Source organism: Rhipicephalus sanguineus, chromosome 3 (genome assembly GCF_013339695.2).
Source record: "Rhipicephalus sanguineus isolate Rsan-2018 chromosome 3, BIME_Rsan_1.4, whole genome shotgun sequence".
In the NCBI taxonomy this organism is placed as follows: domain Eukaryota; kingdom Metazoa; phylum Arthropoda; class Arachnida; order Ixodida; family Ixodidae; genus Rhipicephalus; species Rhipicephalus sanguineus.
Window position 1 is genome coordinate 25,701,668 of NC_051178.1, and position 20,325 is coordinate 25,721,992.

General features: G+C 45.5%; 2 protein-coding genes across 2 annotated transcripts in view; one reads left to right on the forward strand and one right to left on the reverse strand.

Annotated features, from left to right (window-relative positions):
• LOC119386506 (tRNA-dihydrouridine(47) synthase [NAD(P)(+)]-like) overlaps nt 1–3,318 on the reverse strand; it is a 120,754-nt gene extending 117,436 nt beyond the window's left edge. The window contains exons 1-2 of the mRNA XM_037653774.2: nt 3,007–3,318; nt 12–246 (exon numbers count right to left, since the gene is read on the reverse strand). Coding sequence (XP_037509702.1) covers nt 12–246; nt 3,007–3,158 — 387 coding nt within the window. The 5' untranslated portion in view covers nt 3,159–3,318. The remainder of the gene's footprint in view (nt 1–11; nt 247–3,006) is intronic.
• Nucleotides 3,319–3,573: 255 nt separating this feature from the next.
• Nucleotides 3,574–20,325, forward strand: part of LOC119386509 (putative glycerol kinase 5) — a 177,157-nt gene continuing 160,405 nt past the window's right edge. The window contains exon 1 of the mRNA XM_037653776.2: nt 3,574–3,754. Coding sequence (XP_037509704.1) covers nt 3,744–3,754 — 11 coding nt within the window. The 5' untranslated portion in view covers nt 3,574–3,743. The remainder of the gene's footprint in view (nt 3,755–20,325) is intronic.

The window sequence follows — 20,325 nt, forward strand, 5'->3', positions numbered from 1 at the left end:
GATGCCCCCACCTGAAGGTCGTGGCTGTATCGGCACTGCTCCCCGTGCGGGCAGGAGCCCTCTTTGGCCAGGTGCCGGAAACAGAGCTTGGCCGACTGCGGCTGTGGCCGGTGGTGTGGTCGGCTGTGGTTTTGGCCACGCAGCTTCTTGCGCGGTGGCTGCTCCCCGTCCGTTGGCGCACTCGTGCGGTCAGAAGGGGCAACAAACGCTGCCTCCACATGCCGCGGTTGGCTCTGCTTTAGGAATCTGCACCACCAGACGACGGGAAATTTACTTTCAAGCAGGTGTAGGTCTACTGTACAGATTTTGGTCCCATTTCAGTCATTTACCTCGTCCTACACTTCCATGCTGAAAAATAACTTGCAGAGAGAGCTTGGAACATATATACTATACACTCATTCTGAACCCGGCACAGCAGCCATAACATTTGTGACCACTACAAGATGAAACTGACATTTTACTGATGGATGGCTCAACAGGCATAAGAGGACGGGAACAACTATTTCTAGGATAGGGTACCTTTGTGTATGTGATCCCTCGTGTTTGTAGCCACTGCAAATGCATCATGCTCTCACCTTTTGGGTATGCATATTATCTTTAGCAAATAGCACGTGCATCCAAGCAACGCAAAGCTTGTGTGGCCAGTTCTAAAAGTCTCTAACAGAGAATTTTAGTTTGTCCGTAGACTTCCTACAGTTTCTGTTTTTACCCGCTACTGGAGAAGTATACGTGGTAGGCAGCACTGTTAGATACACCTGATGATGCGGTACCGAACTAGAGACGCACATTATTGCAGTGACTGAAGCATTTTACTTAAGAGCTGGTGTAAAGTGCTGCCAGTTAGATAACCATTACTTCACGATACTTTCATTAATTTGTTTTACGAGAACATTAACGTGACTGAAAATTTTCACAATGGTACTGTAGTGGGACAAAACTCCACAATATCTCGCTTTCACCTCGGCCACTGCTGTGAACGGCTCCGGTAACCCACAAAAAAGTAAACGGTAAGAAGTTTATGGACCAACTAATGTTCTCTAATAACACACGGCTTTATGTACAGTTACTGGCTCGATAGCCTGGTTGCTATGATTTGCTTCCTATCTTAACATCAATTTCACAAAAGTAACCTTGACTGGCAAACCAGTGAGCAAAGCTTTCTTGGAGTGGCTCTGTTATTGGGTGTCTCTAGGCATAGGAAGTAAGGACAATTACTTTTTTATTTTATTATTTATTACATACCTGCATCGCCCCAGTATATGCACTGAATAATATGACCTTAAAGAAAGCTGAAGAATATTTAGGTATTTTTATAATGTCTGATTTAAGATGGAATAGACACATATTGCACATTAAGAATAAGGCAATAGGTTCGCTGACTTTGTTTTGTCGTAATTTCAGTCAGTTACCGGGAAAATTGAAAGAGCAGCTGTATTTTGCTTATGTTCGCAGTATTCTTGATTACGCTCGCGTCTGTTGGGACCCACACACAGCTGTTCTCACGGAGCACTTTAAAAAGGTTCAAAACAAGGCGGCAAGTTTTGCGCTTAGGGTTGACCGGTGTTAGACTGGCCCTGCCGGAGTTTTAGATAGCAGGCCGGTTGCCGATCCGTACCTAAGACTGGTCATTACTGGCCGGCTTTCTGGCCACCGTATTGCTATATATATATATATGTTTTTTTTAAATTTTATAAGCGTAAATACAGCAATCTCGAAGATACTAAATATTTTTCGTTAGTCACCAAAACTCTCACGAAATTTTCAACCAATTTTTTATCTTGTGCCCATAAAAACTCGGAGTTATACCAATCATTTAACTAGAGCAAAAATCAGCATCAGTGCTTGCATCATGAGCGTCAATTCTCCGCATTTGAAGCAGCAGAAATTATGCCAATGTCTGTTCAAAAAGATTGGAGATCTCAACCTGAGAACGAGAGCTGGCTCTTGGCCGACGTGTGTTGATAATAATAGCTGGGCCTTTACGTCCCAAACGGACAGCATGTATGTGGACGGCATTTATTTTTATCAAACAAATAGTTGGTGAGCTCTGCTTACCTTTTTTGTACATGTGCATTATGGTGACAGCTGACTAGGCAAGCAATGTTACAATATATGTCACTGAATGTCAAAGACTGAACATGGCGTCTTTCTTTTTTTCAGCATAAATTCAACCGCCTGTGTAATTAAGCTCCCCTCCCTGAAGAGCCAGTTTCTTTCTAGTGGTAAGGTGGCAACCCTATTTGTACTCAACAATTATTAAGCATGACGGAAAGCAAACGTAAATTATTGTGGCAGGCACTACAAGACCGGTGGAAAAACCTTAGATTGAAGTTTTTTCACGCCCTTCCAAAAGCGGCATTGAGCGAGCAAGATACATCAGTTGTGTGCCGTCGAGACGCGACCATGCACTGAAGGTCCGCGAGTTTCCTTCAGAGGTGACGTCTTCAGGTATTCTTTTTGTTTCACGAGCCATAAGAGAATGGAATGCTCTATCGCCTGACATTGTGAACAATTTAGACAACGATGTGTTTTGCCGCGCTGTGTGTGTGTGATCACTTTGTTTTTTTCCGACTGTAATCCCCCTGCTGTAATTGCCCACAGGTATGTAATAAATAATAAAATAAATAATTGCCCTAAAAATAAAAATAATTGTAATAGCTAAAGACAGAAATCCAATAACAGAGCCACTCCGAGAAAGCTCACCAGTTTACCAGGCAAAATTCGTAAAATTGACGTTATGATAGGAAGCGCACGTTTGGGCGCCGCAACACATCATCCGAGAGCTGTACAAGCTGCACAAATGTGTCCACATTGGAGAACAGGACCTTGAACAGAGCCAGGGAACTGGCGCGAAACGCCTACGGCGCTGCTAATACGAAAGACATGCGTCCACAGACACAGGCATTTGAAGCTATCTGCAGTGTCCAGACAAGGATCCCCAGCACTGAAGGTACCGAAGGCAACTTCCACGAACACGAATAAATTAGCAGGTGATGTAGTTATTACTCTGGCTTTATCCGAGCCATGCCGCTGTCGAACTTGGCTGGTTGAGGCGTCCCGTCTTTGCGAGACTCCGAGTGACAAGCAACCTCCTCGGGAGAAGCGGCATCTTTGCTCTCGGGAGCTGCGGCTGGCGTCGTCTCGACACTCGCTTCCATGACTGCTGCGATTCTGACGGGTCAGTTACACATAAAATTTGACAGCAGAAGGTGGATCGAAGGCTGCGGCATGTCGTCAGTTTCTCCACACGATACACCAATGCGCGGGATGCACTTTCGCACGAATATGAATTGCGACGCGCGAAACCACGTTGTTCGCACAGATAGCTTTGACATGCGCTTGACTTGGCTTAAGTTGGTCATTTTTACGTACCATTTTTACAATTACAACATTTAAGATGACTATTTTTCTAAGTTTATGTTTGTCTATGTTATGTTTTAGTGGTATTTTACAGCGCCTATGCAATAATTAATTTTGGTAGCATTAAGCGGCAGTACGAGTTTGTGCCAGTAACATTGGGTGTAGAGATTTGCGTTCTTCATGTTTTTCTTGTTTCGCTTTGAGCCTCGAGATTGCGGAAGCAGCCGATGCCTCTGGTTGCCTGGTGGCGGAAAATTTGTAAGGAGTTGATTAGCGCGATCGCGGTCTGTGTACGCGCTGCATTTGTCCGTGTGCGCGTCGCTGAATCCGGCGGCGTGTTCGTGTGACCGTTCGAGGCATCCCGCCGTTGTTGCTCACCGGACATGGCCGTGGCGTGAGTAGAGATTTTCTCCTCACTGTGAGCGTTACTCACTCGCACGTCCGCTCTTGTTTCCTCCTTCCGTACTCGGCGCTTCTTCGCGTATCAGCTGACACCTTACACCTTTCATGGGGCAAAAGACTCGGTAGGTAGCGGTAGGTGGTGTGGCGAAAGTGATCAGGCGCTGGTAGTTCGCAGAAAGCATCGTCCTCTTTCGTGCCTTAATTAATTATACCCGGTGCTAGAATTGAGTTCCACAGTTCGTCTTATTTTTCTGCTGTCAAGGACGGAGTGATTATCGCGAGACGGCCTGACACGGTCGTATCGAACAGACAGTGCTCGCTGAGCAAGATATGGCCTGGGTAAGAGGTCGAAATTATCCGAGCGTTTTCGTGGTCACGGGCGCTTTAACGTTGTCTATTATGACGTGGTCTCACTCTCATATTCCGCTAGGCAAACGTTTAGGAGCGCAAGAAGCACAAGAACCAGACAGGAAGAGCGCTCACTTTAAGCTAAAGCTTATTTTCAGAAACCCGCCAGGTTTTATCGTACGCAAGGGACACCGAAACGGATGCGTGCGCAAGAACTAATCAACTATAGAACAAAAACAACTATAGCCTCAAAGATAAAAACCAAACACACAAAAAAGTTCTTTGGCGCGCGAGGGTCACGGATCCTTACAAACTCGCCCAATTAAGTATCTGCTCCTCTAAAGCTCATTTTCTCGATTTTTATTATGCCCTATCACAGACTCATCTTCAACTACCCCCGCAAAAAAAAAAAAAAAAAATCCAGTTTGTATGTGCACATACACGCACACATACAAAAACACGCACGTGCCTACGCATATTGATCCGGAAATAAGATCCTGGCTACCCCCCTGACTATAAACCAACATTTGCGATTCCACAAACACCTGCTCCATGGTCTTCAGTGTGCTTGAACTACTACACATACTGTTACACATAAGTATCTGTGTATACCTATAAAAATAAATAGATGTAGTAGCAATAGAGTTCGTCGCATATATACAGTCATTTACGCATGCGGCGGTTGAACAGTCGCCAAGGGTACACCCACTTTTTAACCGTCGGCGTAGTACATACATACACGTTCAGCGGCCATGGCGTTGTCCTTTGAAGTGGAGGTCGCAGGTTCGTCGATCACGTACGGCCGCATTTCGATCGAGTCGACATGCAAGAAATGCGCGCGTTGTAAATAAACGCACGCGCGGTTGAAAGTAGTCAGGAGTCCCCACACTAAAGCCATGCGGATCATGCTTTCATTTCTAAGAGGTTATCACCACTTCCAAGGGCTACGTGATCAAATAATGGACAAAAACAACAGTCAAGCATGTATAGGAACGAACGCATGCTTGTACACTTGAAGTCTTTATCACCTCGCGGTTATTTTTTGTTGGAGTTGGCGCTCGTAAAGAGAGAGAGAAGACGAATTTATTAGAAGGCAGAGAGGTCGGCCTTAGCTTGCTACTCTGCAATGGGACAGGAACAGATGATGCGCGTGTACAATAACCTCGTAACAAAGTGGTCTTCTTGAAGTCTGGTCCAGTACTCTTGAGCAGATGAGCCTGTGATAGGGCATGATAAAATCGAGAAAATGAGCTTTAGAGGAACAGATACTTGGCCGAGTTTGTAAGGATCCGTGACCCTCATGCGCCAAAGACGTGTGTGTGTGTGTGTGTGTGTGTGTGTGTGTGTGTGTGTGTGTGTGTGTGCGCGCGCGCGTGCGTGTTTGTGTGTGCATGTGTGTGTGTGTGTGTGTGTGTGTGTGTGTGTGTGTGTGTGTGTGTGTGTGTGTGTGTGTGTGTGTGTGTGTGTGTGTGTGTGTGTGTGTGTGTGTGTGTGTGTGTGTGTGTGTGTGTGTGTGTGTGTGTGTGTGTGTGTGTGTGTGTGTGTGTGTGTGTGTGTGTGTGTGTTGTTTTCGTTTCTTAGATTAGTTGCGCACGCATCCGTTTCGGTGTGCCTTTAGGTGTACGATCCTGGCGGGTTCCTGAAAATAAATCTTTGGCTTAAAGTGATCCCTCCTCCTGTCTGGTTCTTCTTTCTTGTGTTTCTTGCGGTTTTAAGTACCATCAAGGAAGTGAGCAGTTATTGGCTATTTTGCAGCTTTCCGCTGTATTGCCCTCTGGACTGTTGTGAATACACGTGACACCCCAATAATGCGCTGCCGAGGCTGCGGCGTCAGCCTTTGTACTCCCGTGCAGCAGTCCAGAAAGGAGTGCATGCTCCCTCTCTCCTGTGGAGAGGACTTCAATATACGAAGCATTACACAACGCAATATCGAACTAGGACTAGTGGGATATTTTCTACAAAATCAAAATATTGTTTTACTGTCAACGTACGGAAAACGCAGGACGGAAGATAGTTAGATGGAGTGGAGAAATTTCGAGTCCTAAAATGCAATCGGCTGGCACAAGATAGGGTAGGCCGTGGAAAGAGGCCTTCGTCCTGCAGTGAACATAAAATAGGCTCATAATGATGAAATATATACGAGATGAACTATGGAAACATGATGTGCAGCTACTCCTCGAGAGTATCTACAGCTGGGCGCATGTGGACCACTCTATATGGAAGTCCGTCTCAATGTGATATGGGCAGTCATATTGCAAGCTTCGCTGATTGGTGTACGAGTCACGGCATTAGCCCCAACAACACTTCATACATTTATTATTATTATTATTATTATTATTATTATTATTATTATTATTATTATTATTATTATTATTATTATTCCTTTCACATCGCGCACTTGCAGTGCAACCGGAATGCGCGATCGGAACCCAAGTTAATAATACTTGTTGGGGTTTTAAGTCCCAAAACCACCACATGATTATGAGGGACGCCGTAGTGGAGGGCTCCGGAAATTTCGACCACCTGGGGTTCTTTGACGTGCACCTAAATCTAAAGGTACACGGGCCTCAAGCATTTTCGCCTCCGCCTAAATACGGCCGCCGCGACCGAGATTCGATCCCACGACCTTCGGGTCAGCAGTCGAGCAACGTGACCCATAACTTGGATGGAAGCCAGTGCATTTTCACAACCCGGATGCTTGCAGTCGCCCGCGGGCAGCCCGTGCCTCGCCGCCCGATCGAGTCTCCCACCAAGCTCGGCCGCATTTCAGTGGCGCGCGTTTTCTTTGTACGTTTGGCCACGCCTCGCTGATTGTCGCCAAAAGGAAAGGGCAATTCACGCGACGAGGTGTCCTCCGCGCACGTTCTTCAATGTCAAGGCTGCAGCACTCGTGCTGTGAGGCTTGAAAACACGCCTCCGGACGTCTGAATATACACGTTTCAGTTTATTTTTCAGTTTCAGTTCATTACAAATTCAACTTACAATAAATGGTACAACAAATACGCAGACGAGGGTCCCAAAGTCAATGAATGCAAACGGGATCCTCGGTTAAAAATACAAAAAAGAAGGTGTACAGCAAGAACAGTGAAAAAGTGATATGATACAAATCCAAAGGAAAAAAAAAAAACATCGAGTAAGCAACACTATAAAAAAGGACCAAAATGAAAGTAAACAAAGCTATCACAAAGAAACTATTTTCAAAGAACAGAAAACATTTATTTATTTATTTATTTATTTATTTATTTATTCAAGTACCCTAAAGGCCCGAAGGCATTACATAAGCGGGACAGAACTACGAATAATAGAGCACAACACATTTTCAAAACAAACCGAACTCAGGAAAGAAATATCTAAGATAATACAGCAATACTTTCGTGGCAGCAATATCAATGTCCTATGCAAGTAAATAATGTGAAAATATTAAATATAGCTGTAATTCAAACACCTCAGGCATTTACAAATGCTCGAACAATACATGCGGCACTACAATCAAAAGTACGACTTAACACAGTTTTTCAAACAAGCAGAACTAAATAAATGTGCAAATATTAAAAATAACGGTAAATCCAAATACCTCAGACATATACAAATGCTTCTTGAGCAATAAATACATGTGACACCAAAATGCAACTAAGAAAGAAACAATTACATATTGCATTTTAATGTGCAATGTGTCAAGAAGAGAGCAAAGAAAAAAAGGAAGTTTGACATGCAAAAATTTAAGCTTTAAAGTAACATTTCAGACTATTTACGAATGCATTATGATTAGCAATACCTGCAATGTCAGCAGGAAGCTGATTCCAGTAACTGATGGCAAGTAGTAGCGGGGAGTTAAAGAAAAGACTGGTACGGGCGAAGATGGGCTCGACTTTAAGCTGATGAGCAAGTCGCGAGGATATGCGATGGGCTTGTTCGATATGAAAAGCAGCGCGTGATGACGGGTTGTGATAAATTTTATGAAAAAATGAAAGAAGCGTGACCAGCCTACGTTTTTCCAGAGGAACAAGATCAATTGAAGATTTAATTTCTGTTATACATGGTGTTCGTAGTTTTTGGTGATAAATCGAGCAGCTTTATTTTGTAGTGATTCCAATTTATGAATGAGGTATGCCTGATGCGGGTTCCAGATTAGTGATGCATATTCGACTTTGGAACGTACCAAAGTGTTGTAAGCGAAAAGTTTAGTGGTGGTATTCGCAAAACTTAAGTTTCGCCGAACGAACACTCTTAAAAAAAATGGAGTGACCCTCTCTCCTTTAAGGGAGAAACGGCGATGTCCCCAATGTTCGTCTTCAAATGGAGAAACCGTTCCTCCCTTTTCAATGGAGAAACCGTCAAAATCAAGATGGCTGACGCCAAGCCAGTGAAGCGAGCAATAGATTTAGGCCTAGCGAGCGCATCGATTCTCGACTGATAAAGAGTATGCGGCACTGGCAGTCACAAAAAACGGTCCCGCTGAGCTTAATATCGAACGTTATGACAATAAAATCAAGCAGACAAACCTGTAGTGATGAAAACCTCGCGAAACGGAACGACGGAACTCGTACGTTTCGCTCGGCCAGCGAGACGGCGTTCACTTTAAAAGAGACGGATACTGCAAAGGGGCTCTCACCCGGAGACTGTACGTTACGCTTGCTGTCTTTATTTGTCGAAGCGTCACACGGTGTGGCGACGTTATCCACGCGTTTGTGCCTCCAAAATGTACATTCTGTCGCATCAAAACAATCCCGGCGCAGCAGAGCATAGTTTCGATAGATAGATGTTCAACTTCATATAAGTAGGTGGAGCTATGAGAGCGCCTCGGCCGCGAAGTAGGTGGTCGCTGGCGCCATCTAGAGGGATTAAACAATACTAAAAAAAAAGTTGTTTATGACTGAGGCGGCGTACGTCGATACTGCACACGGCATTTCGGGGAGGTGGGCCCATTCATGGATTACTCAAGGACACCGGAAAGTTGATACGCACATGTTCACTAGGCAGACACATAGTACACACATTCAATTCAATACATACACAATTCATTCGCATGTATAAAACCTACAACACAAACAATTTACTACAGACGCATACGTATAGACGTTTACACATACCCCTCTAAGAACCGCTGGCCCTTATATAGTCACTGAATTACAGTGGGCCATAGTGGCACAAAGATGCGTCATTTTTCTTCAACTCTTTACGATTTCATGGCTGCGTCACAATATACGCCGACATTATTAAATGTTAGCTATGGCTTAGCCAAGCGCACCAGTTAATCTAAAGCCGCATGATAATGAACAATAGAATTACAGAGAGTTGATTAGTTAGTGCGAAAACGACCATATTGTGAACCGTTCATACCATTCCGGCTGATGATGATGATGATGATGATTTGTGGCTTTGCCCTTTGTAGCGGGTGGACACATATGGTTGAAGTAGCGCTATCTTCCGACAGCGGCCACAGATGAAATTTCTCTTCTTATTTCTTTATTTTCAATAGTTACTGTGTGAGGGCGCAACATCGGCAACATAGTTCAGATTCCGTCGCCTTCGTCGCGTCGACTTCGTTGAGTGGTTTGGCGTTAACATCTGTTCACATTCTGTTCATGCGTTGACCACAAGTATGACGATGGGCCATGGATTCTTTCAACTGCTAGCCCTTCAGTGACAATGCTTCTGATGCGGTACGGTCGTCTCATTTGTGTATACGTACGTTACAACGCGGGTCGTGCGAAGAAACAAGACAAGATGGCCTCGCACCGGACGGTGGTCTTTCGAGAGCGATGTCAGTGGCTCTTGGCGTCGCGGCAGCTCGATTACTTGAGTAAAGAAACTGGCGCTACACCGCGCGAATTATGGAAAAGAACGCTACCCACACTACGTGTTCTGTAATATTTCAGTACGCTGTACCTACATGCTGCTCTGCGAAATTGTGGTCATTGTGCGACAACTGTGTAGTTGTCGTTGTGGCGGTGGTTTGTCTTGCTTTAGATTTGGAATACTCTTTTCACAAAGGTGAGTGAGAGTGTTAGTGATTACCCACTGTGCACAGCTGTCATTAGAAGCGCATTTTGTGTTGAGTTTCGCACGCCAAAGCAAAATCCTGAGAACGAGAGATACATACTGCACGCGTGCATAAGTCGGTCCTAATTCTCAGTGATGGCATGCGTATTCCAAAACGCATGTGATTGAGAATTTTGGCTTAATTGACAAAAGTCATTGACTTATTTTTCAGATATGTGCAATTATGATGCAGGTTAACGTTAAAATGCAGCCACATTTCAATGGGGGCGAAAGGCAAAGAACACCCATGTGCTTATGTTCGGGTGCACGTTAAAGAACCTCAGTTGATCGAAATTAATCCGTAGTCCCACACTACGGCGTGCCTCATAATCATACGGTGGTTTCGACACGTCAAACTCCAGCAATTATATGTTATCGTACTTTCACGCATGCACTGTCCAGTGGTATCACGTTTGCTAAAATGTTGTAAAAATTAACCGTCATGCTTCTTTATATTTCTTGTTGCATTGATAAGTGCTATAAGTGCTGTGTAAAACTAAAAACGCGTGCTCTAGCCAAGTATGTTAACGCCGAAAAAAGTTGAATTATTGGTGTACCGTCGAAGGTGTTCATTAAAACAAGACTGTTTTGTGAAGCGGGACTTACTGTATTTATGACAAGCAGGTCGCGCGCAAGCGTATACAAACAACACGCGACACGCGGAAGTATGCGGCGCATCGCGCACACGCCGAGCCTATAAAAAAAAAGAACTCCACACACGTTACTCAACACATAGAACAAAAACAATGAACGTCACTCGTGTGTTGCTCGCATCAATCCTAGGTACAAGTAATTGCACGCGACTGGCCGAGATCGGTAGCACTGGATAGTCCGGTCTGAGGCTGTCGAGTGACCGCGAAAGGGCAGCCGCTCTCCGCAGCACGGAATCACGATTGAACTCGGCGTGCGCATGCGCGCACGCGCAAGTCACGTGGTTGAGGAGAAAAGGAGAACGTTTCTCCGTTGGCGCTTGCCGCAAGAGGGCGCGACGAGTAAATCGCCCGCAAAGGAGAAAGTCGCGGCTCCGAAGGAGGAACGGAGCCCGTTGCTCCATTCTCGCTCCCTTTTTTTTTAGAGTGAATGCCAAGTGTTCTAGATGCCTAAGTGTGTTCATGCTTTAGTGTGTTTAAAGAAGTTAGCTCTTTGAGGGCTAGTGGAAGGTCATTCCAAATTTTAAGCGAAGAAAATGACGATGCCATTTTACCATAATTCGTGTTACAGCGAGGAAGCAGAAAATTTAGATTGTGTGCAGACCTGTAAGCAAACTACCATCAATAAATACATAAGGTAGATGATTATGACGTAATTTAAAGAAGAGAATACTTGAATGATATTTAAACGAATCAGAAATTGGTAAAATAGTGTTATCCTGTAGAAGTGTAAAAGCATTCGATTAAAATGAACTATTAGTGATGATACGAATAGCCATAAACTGAAGTAACGTACAGTACTGGGCGAGTTGGTATAGATTCGTGTCGAAGCGAAGCGCGAGGAAAACAGGACACAGTTTTAAAGAACGCACAGGACAGGAGCTAACTCGGAACTACAGTTTAATGGAAAAAAATCCGCATCTTACGGTTGGCAATGACAACACCGATCTGACATCACGTGAACGTCCTCAAAAAACAAAAAAACAAAACACAGTGATTCCACTCCTGCGCCAACTGCGCCAAAGTGCGCCAAATTGTATTTACTGCGCCATCCTGATAATATCGACGAAAACTGCGCCAAACTGCGCCAAAGTCTCTGGTTTGGGGGCGTCTATCACCGGCGATCGCACCGCCGGCGCGTCAGAACATGTGCAGCTTGATTTTGGGGCTGCCAAAGTCGCAACCATGGACCAAGAATTATTCCGTTGAATAAATAGCGCTCGTGCGTGCGTCCCGAGTAAGCCACAATGCCATGCATGGTGCCGACGCAGCTTCTGTTCTGCCAGTCGGTTCTACAGCAAAATGCGCTCTCCGCAGAGGCTCGTGACGTCTAGGCTTATCGGTAGCGAGAAAGTTGCGACGGCGATTCATCGGCGGACGTCGTCTGTTCCCGAAACGCTGCTGATAGCTCGTTTCATGCGTCGCACGGCACGTAAGGAAAGCAATGTTCAGTAATAACTACGTGCGTGCCGCTAAAATGTCTGTCACTTCTGTTTCTGGACATCGCGGAATGAAGTATGGGATCGCTAGCAGTAGATATGGAACAATATCGGATTTTCCTTGCTTCGCGTTTATGGAAGAGCACGCGAACGGTGGGAACGCGTTGACACTTTTCCTCAGGTATACTTTATCCATGGATCTTCATCCAGAAGAGCTTTTTCATAATTCCTTCCACCAGCAAATCCGAGTTTGTAATCACATCTGCGGTAAGCCCCTAAAAGGCCCTGCCCTTTCGAGCTCACGAGCCATGGTTCCAATTCGAATTTTTACTTGCTTTTTTAAAAATGTCATCTGATTAATAAAAGCATATCTCCTGGTCGGAGCAGCCGCAAATGCGCAGCTGTTGCGGGCCCGTCGCTGACGGCCCACAGTGAAGCGGCTGCGCCATGTTACACGTCCGCCCTCGCGTTCGAGGGTCAATAGCTGACGGTTAAAAAAAACCCAGCTTAACGGCGAAGAAATGAATGCGATATTAACAAATTGTATTGTTAAACGAAGTAAGGCTAGCAGCTTTTGGATCCGATCTCGCGTAACTCAACAAAACGCTGGTTTAAGGGGATATGGCCGCTCCAGGAACCGAAGCGTTTTCGTGCTCCGAGTTCTCTAAACGCGAAGTAAGCGTTGAGAGCACAGCAAGTTTACGAGCCGTCTCGTGATGCCTCAAGATAGCGCGCGCGCAAGCGACAGTGCTTTTCGAACGATGCGGTTGTCCCCACCCCTCTGCTCCCCTGGCGTCCCTTCATGCTCCTTAAGGGGTATTCAGACGGGGGAGAAATGCTCGGGGGGTAAAGGCGGAGCCTAGTGACATCAGCTCGCGAAGAGAAGTCTCCACAAATGCCCCCCACTCACACGGACGAGGCAAACGGAGGGGGAGACCAGTGTTACTAGACTACTCTGGTGGCTTGCACCACCCGTTTGACGAGCTGCAGACGACCATCCAGCTGCAGACTGGACACCCACTGCCGCTCTCTGCAGGAGCATGTGCAACAATGTGGCCAAACAAGAGCCCGAAATTCCGCCACATCCCCCACCGCATGGGGATCGTTTGTCCTTTCGGGGAAAACGTCCCCGTCTCCTCCGAGGAGGCGCGGGGGGGTCACGCCCACTCGCTAATCCGTGACGTCGCGGTCACGTGATACGCAACCTCCCGTCTCCCCCGAGCATTCCTCCTCCGTCTGAATACCCCTTTACGAAAGACGGGCGGGGCGTTTACTCTATGTTTGATGAGCAATCGACGGCAGGCCCGCACGCGGGAAGATGTTATCTCATACGCTGTCCGTGCGACGGATTCAGACGGCCGGCTAGTTTAAAGGAGCACTGACACAAAATTTCGAAGGCGAGATAATGAGTGAAATAGATGTATGTGGAGCCGTACACAACGTCTACGAAATATCAAGGGCCAATATAGCCTAGAACATATTTAAAATCAATTTTAAAGTGCATGCCGCGCGACTGAGCGAGATGCGAGCGCTTCGCGACGCCGACATCAACGCGGCGGATGTGTAAACAAACCTACGTCACGAGTTTGTGTTGGCTGGTGGCTGGTTGTGCCCTTGCGCTTGTGCCGTGCTACCTGCCATTTCTTCCTCCGTGCCTGCGGCTTTGCGTGTGCTAGTTGTGTTCTCTTCCGCTGTTCGCTCATCGTGCCCGTTGGCAGATGTTATGGCCCGCTCACGCTAGCGGCAAGCCTGCCGCAACGGCGTGGTGCCACAGAACGTCGGCCGTCGCCGCACGCGCGAGAGCTGTCCAACTTGCACGGCAAGCTTCGCCGGCGAGGCATTCGCGCCTCCGAAAAACATGGCAGCACTGCCAAAAGCGGTTGTCGTCCACTTCGAATCTATCAAGTGGCCGCCGTGCGCTCTGTAACGTGTAAGTTCCGAACTGATGCTTCCATTTGCTTTAGATTCATGTCCTTAAGCTTCGACAGCAATGTATTCGTCCCGATTCGGCGCCGTTTTTGAGAGCCATAGTCAAATAATCGATGCTGTAAGCTTAGCGAGTCGAGATGGGCGCTTCCGAATGCTCGGAGGACATAGATTACGTGTTTGTTGTTTCTAATCCTCCATAGCTTGCGCCACTTGACCTGGTTCGGCGCCCACCGCACCCACGCTCGCGCGCCGCCTACGTCACAATTTTGCGTGTTCACGTGGGCAGCTGTGTTTTCCCGGCCTCCGGAGGACGCTGCCTAGCTAGGTGCTCTTTGAAACCGAAACTGTGACTGGGCGCTCTAAAGACGTCTCTAAATAAATAACCGTCGCGCACTCGCGCAAACGAGGTCTGCAGCCGTGATAAGTGGATCATAAGCTATCTATTGCAACAAAAAAAAAAAAAAAAAAAAAACAAGGTGCAATATTTTTGTGTCACTGCTCCTTTAATCTCCGCTTCAGCCGCGTTCGTCGCCAACGCTCGCGAGCTTTTACCCGCAGCGAGAATGCGCGTGGTGATGTTATTAATTTGGTCCTTATACGGAAAATTACGGCAACAGCGACGGTAAAAATCCGTCTAGAGTGTCCATATAATTGCTATCACAATAAAAATTAAAAAAAAAATTGAGGAGCTGTGAAGTGGATGATAAGCGAAGCCGTTTCGCGCATGGCACAAATGTGACATGGTGGAGGCAGTTTGGTATGTAAGGCCAGGTTGTTAACGGCCAGGCTGTTAACTTTCAATACGCAATAATAATGCGAATTGGCGAAAGCCTTAGATGCTTTATCAAACACGAAAATTGACCATCGGCGGCATTCGATTGATGTAAAAAGTAATCATGTGATGTCGTCATCATCACGTCATACATCGTCAAAACTTGTGACGCCAACATGGCGTCATATATCGTGATGTCACGTGATGATGTAATCACATGACATCGTCACTTTACACTGTTTCTGTGATCGGTGCACCGATCATGGAGCTAGCGCAAAACCATGTGAGGTGCAGAAAGCTTGCAGAGAGGGAGGGGGAGGATCAACCCGTCGATCGAGAAGAAAAAGAACCTAGCTTTCGCCTTGGCGTTTTCTTAGGGGAATGCATTAGGGACAGTGTGCCTGTTTGGCATTGAGGCACTGCTGTACAGTACGGTCCACTGTTAAAGGGAACGCTCCAATGAGCCCCTTTCATTTTGCTGGCCCTCTAAGAGCAATTGGATAGGGAAACATTGTCCACGCACTGCACGAGTCTGTCAAAAAGAGACTGAACTGTGAACCACCAGTAGTTTTATAAAAATCTAAGCCAGTATGTTTTTGCAAGAGAGCGAAATCCAAACATGCCCTGCACGCAAGTGTTCCCTTTAACAGTGTACCCGTCTGTACATCACGGAGTTTGTATATTGAAAGGGTTTGCAGCGCAAGCACGGTAGTGCTGAAGGAAAGGTATAAAGGCGTGTCGTCCTTCTTTGCTTTCCGTTCCTCGCTTTTATACCTTTCCTTCAGCACTACCGTGCTTGCGCTGCAAACCCTTTCAATATGCATATTAACCAACTAGCCCAAATAGCCGTTCTTCTTCACGGAGTTTGTCTACCACGTCTGCTGATAACCACATAGATGTATTTAGAGTTTTATTTCATAAATTGCAATTTTATGTATCCGGTATTCTGTTTATTTGCTAGTGTCGAAAATAATCGCCGAAGAGGTTAATCCAGAACACTCAACTGCATGAGTCCTTATTTTTTGCAGGTTATGGTTGGGTTTCGCATTTACCTACGCGTACGCGTTCCGCATAGGAATGGCCGACACCGCAGCTTGTGACCACTGCGGAAGTGATGAAACGATTGAGCATATTCTGTGCGACTGTCCACAGTACTGTTCGCAAAGTCAGTCGCTTTGCAACGCGCTTGATAAACTGGACGACCGAAATCTTTCGGAAGAAAGAATCTTGCGCCACCGACAGGACTTGACGTCACAGAAGAAGGCTGTGCAGGCGCTAATGCGCTTTCTGCCTTCAAACGGTCTATCGGAACGGCTCTGACAGGACGTGTGCATTTTTTGCTTTCTTTTTATTTTATCTCCCTCTCTCTCTGTCCTCTTTCCGACCCCTATATCCCCACCCCTGTGCAGGGTAGCAAACCGGTCACTCGCACCAGGTTAACCTCCCTGCCTCTTCCTTTTAATCTATTTCTCTCTCTCTCTATTTTCATTAGCGAGTGAAGTATGGAGTTCTCCTGAGATGATTTTTTTCCGTGAGAATTGCAATGAATCCAAATATTTCTAGCCTTCATAAGAGCCCCATAATAATTTTCAGATGCTTGAATGTTAATGCAATATGCTTCTGTAGTGCACTCCAGGATGTAAAATTTGCTGCTCCAGAGTGCTCCCAGATGCAAAACTATCTGCTCCAAAGTGCTCCAAGATGAAAATTTTTCCTGCTCCAAAGTGCTCCAAAACGGAAATTTTGCTGCTCCAAAAATTGCTCCAAATCAGAAGTCCTCGGTAGCATCACTGAAAACAGAATTAAACAGTCTGTAACCACTTGCGCAACACCAGCAAACATGGATTATCTACAGCACTACGGACGGGAGTTATCTCACATGTTTTCTGAAGGAAGCGTACACCGCTTCTATTAGATGTATCGACGGGTGGCTGACACACGTGTCTTCTTCCTGTTTTATCGAGGCAGCCTCAACGATTTCCCTAGCCTTCTGGTGCTTGTGAGCGAACAAGCTAGACCTGCGTCGCCTCAAAAAGCGGCGAACATACATTACAACCTTTGCAATGCATCGCCAAGTGTGTGTACGGCGTGCCTTTTAAAGAGCTCAGGTGATCTCTAAGACGTACATTCAGGCAGCGCCCCGTCTGTCCAATGTATGAAGCGCCACGTGAGAAGGGCACGCGGTACACCACTTCCGACTGACACTCAGTGAACTTCTTCCGATGATTCACGCCACACCCGTTTTTTCCTCTTGTTTCTTTTTCCTTCACTTTTTTTGTCAATGGGTGCACACACCTTACCAACCCTGTTTTTTGCTGAAAACCGCACGCGTACACCATATCTTGCCGCGACCTCTATCTATCTATCTATCTATCTATCTATCTATCTATCTATCTATCTATCTATCTATCTATCTATCTATCTATCTATCTATCTATCTATCTATCTATCTATCTATCTATCTATCTATCTATCTATCTATCTATCTATCTATCTATCTATCTATCTATCTATCTATCTATCTATCTATCTATCTATCTATCTATCTATCTATCTATCTATCTATCTATCTATCTATCTATCTATCTATCTATCTATCTATCTATCTATCTATCTATCTATCTATCTATCTATCTATCTATCTATCTATCTATCTATCTATCTATCTATCTATCTATCTATCTATCTATCTATCTATCTATCTATCTATCTATCTATCTATCTATCTATCTATCTATCTGTCTGTCTGTCTGTCTGTCTGTCTGTCTGTCTGTCTGTCTGTCTGTCTGTCTGTCTGTCTGTCTGTCTGTCTGTCTGTCTGTCTGTCTGTCTGTCGTCTGTCTGTCTGTCTGTCTGTCTCGGTGCTCTCGTGATCACCTCCTTAACTTGGTGCAGACCAAAATTGGTATGAGAGGGCAAGAGGGTTTAACAAATATGAGTGTCGGGTTATGACATGCATAACTTAGTAGTAGTAGTACAACCATAGGCGTATCTACCGGGGGGGGGGGCGAAAGGACGCTAGCCCCCCCCCCCCCCCCCCCCACTGAGCAATGTTAGGGGGGCGGAGCCCCCCCCCCCCACGCACACTTTCGACAGTGGTCATTGTCGGCTGCGGACTGGGAAACTAGCAAGTCAGGCAAAGTTTTACTTGAACGCAGTAATAACGTAAGTATGTTATAAAATTTGTCCTTCGATTCAGCTGTGACAACTGTCCTCCGTGTGTCATGACCACGCACTGTAGGCTCTCTGTACCTCGCCACCGTGGTCGAGTGGTTATAACACTCGACTGCTGACCCTAAGGTCGCGGGATGGAATCAATCCCGGCCGCGGCGGCTGTATTTTTGATGGAGGAGAAAATGTTTGAGGCCCGTGTACCTAGATTTAGGTGCACGTCAAAGAATCCCAGGTGGTCGAAATTTCCGGAGCCCTCCACTACGGCGTCTCTCATAATCATATCGTGGTTTTGGGACGTTAGACCCCAGATATTATTATTATTATTGTAGGCACTCTGCGGTGCGGGCTGCCTACTCCACGCTTTCGCATCTTGCGTTCAAGAATTGCAGAGGAGGCTATCGCTCAGCTGGGGCTCTATAACATTACAGCAATATGTCATGATTTTATTTTGTTCTGCTTGGCCTGAAATTTACGTAATTGGCGACGCAAATACGGGCGGGAACCATTGAACGTTTTATAGCCAGATCAAACGCTCTCCTTTTTCAGGAAAGTCAGTTTCTTTCTTTGAAAACGAATAGCATCGCCACTCCTTCATATTCAAGCTGCTGTGAGTTGATGAGTGTGTAGAAGTGTACAGTATTTTAGTTGTGCCTAGCCAGGACAGCTAAAATAGATTCCCACTTTAGTCTCCGATTAGCCCGCTTCGCTTTGCTTATCATATGGTATCCTGCAGCGATCGTGGCGGCTTGTAACAAGGCAGTGCACTCGAGCACATTGAGAAGCCAAGCTTTCAAGTTTGCCCCGTTACTTGATCTACCTCACCATGGAGATGGTCAGCGTCCACGGTTTTCTGTAATAAGAAGGCTGCCTACCTGCAAAGGATTGTGTCTGTTCCTAATAATGTTTATTTCTCTCTCTACCTCTTTGTCAGCAACGATGAGTTCTCAGAGGGTTGTACACGCCCAAAAACAGCTCAACATAGTTACACTACGACTGAAAGTATCTTTATACACATATGAATCCATTTCGCCCGCTGCTATAAGTAGCCGCTGCCAATGTGATTGGCAGGCAGCCTTCTTGAATTGCGTTCAGAAAGAGACATTGTGTGGCGATTCCGAAAAAAAAAAATATTGTTCAGCACAGTAATGCGCTCCCTATTGTGCAGACATCATTTTAACGCCGCGAGTTTTCGCATGCTCGTGACTTCGCCTAACAAGAAGGCAATGTTATGGCACACCGAAAATTTTTCACGAATAGCAAAGAACCAATGACCAATAATGCACCGTATTGAAAATAGTTTAATAATAATAATAATAATAATAATAATAATAATAATAATAGCTTGTATTTCTTCAAATAAAGCAGTACATGCGGCTAGGCCTGCAAAAAGCTAATTGGTGGCTTGAGTAGCAGAGCCTGGCAGACAGCAAAACAAACCGAACGCGTTACAAGGTTGTAGTACATGGCATAAGAGCGATTATATGACAAAAACAACGTGCACATTAGATTAGGAGCAACAGGGCATACAAGCGACAGTTATTAGCATTATATAATAATTACAGCAATTGAAAGGAACAAAAAAACAGAAATACAGCGAAAGTTTCTTAAGCAAAGTACCACTCTAGATGATTGTTCAGCAGCATGAGTGCATATGAAATAGCACCAGACATGACATGCATTACAATTATCGACAGGTACGCCGTAACAGTTTCTTTATTTTGTATCTTGTTTTTATGCGAAAAATGCTGGAGGGTAGTAAATTGAAATAAGTTGGAACATAATGATAAGTTGGAACATAATGATGATAATGATAATTTCTACTTTTTTACGCAGTCATGCGTAAGTGATAATTACGCAGTGGATCACTTGCGCGTCATTTGTTTCGTCGTGTTACGAGCAGGGGCTGTGAGCTTGACCCAGAAAATTTCGACGAATCATTAAATGCTAACGACCTATACGGAAGGAGACAATGCGGTTTAACGTTATAATCACCCACATTTTTGCAAAGAAAATTTGAGCTTACACAGTTTGCGTAGGATACCTACTTGGAGGGGCCGGACGGGTGGAGTGAAGGGGCCACTTCACCGCTTTCCCGTCCACCCCCCACCCAAGCTGGGAAAAATAGTAGCGCAAGGAACGACACCGAGTATGTAAATTCGCAGTCATTTATAGTCTTATACACAACCAGCTTAATGTGGTTTCCTTAAAT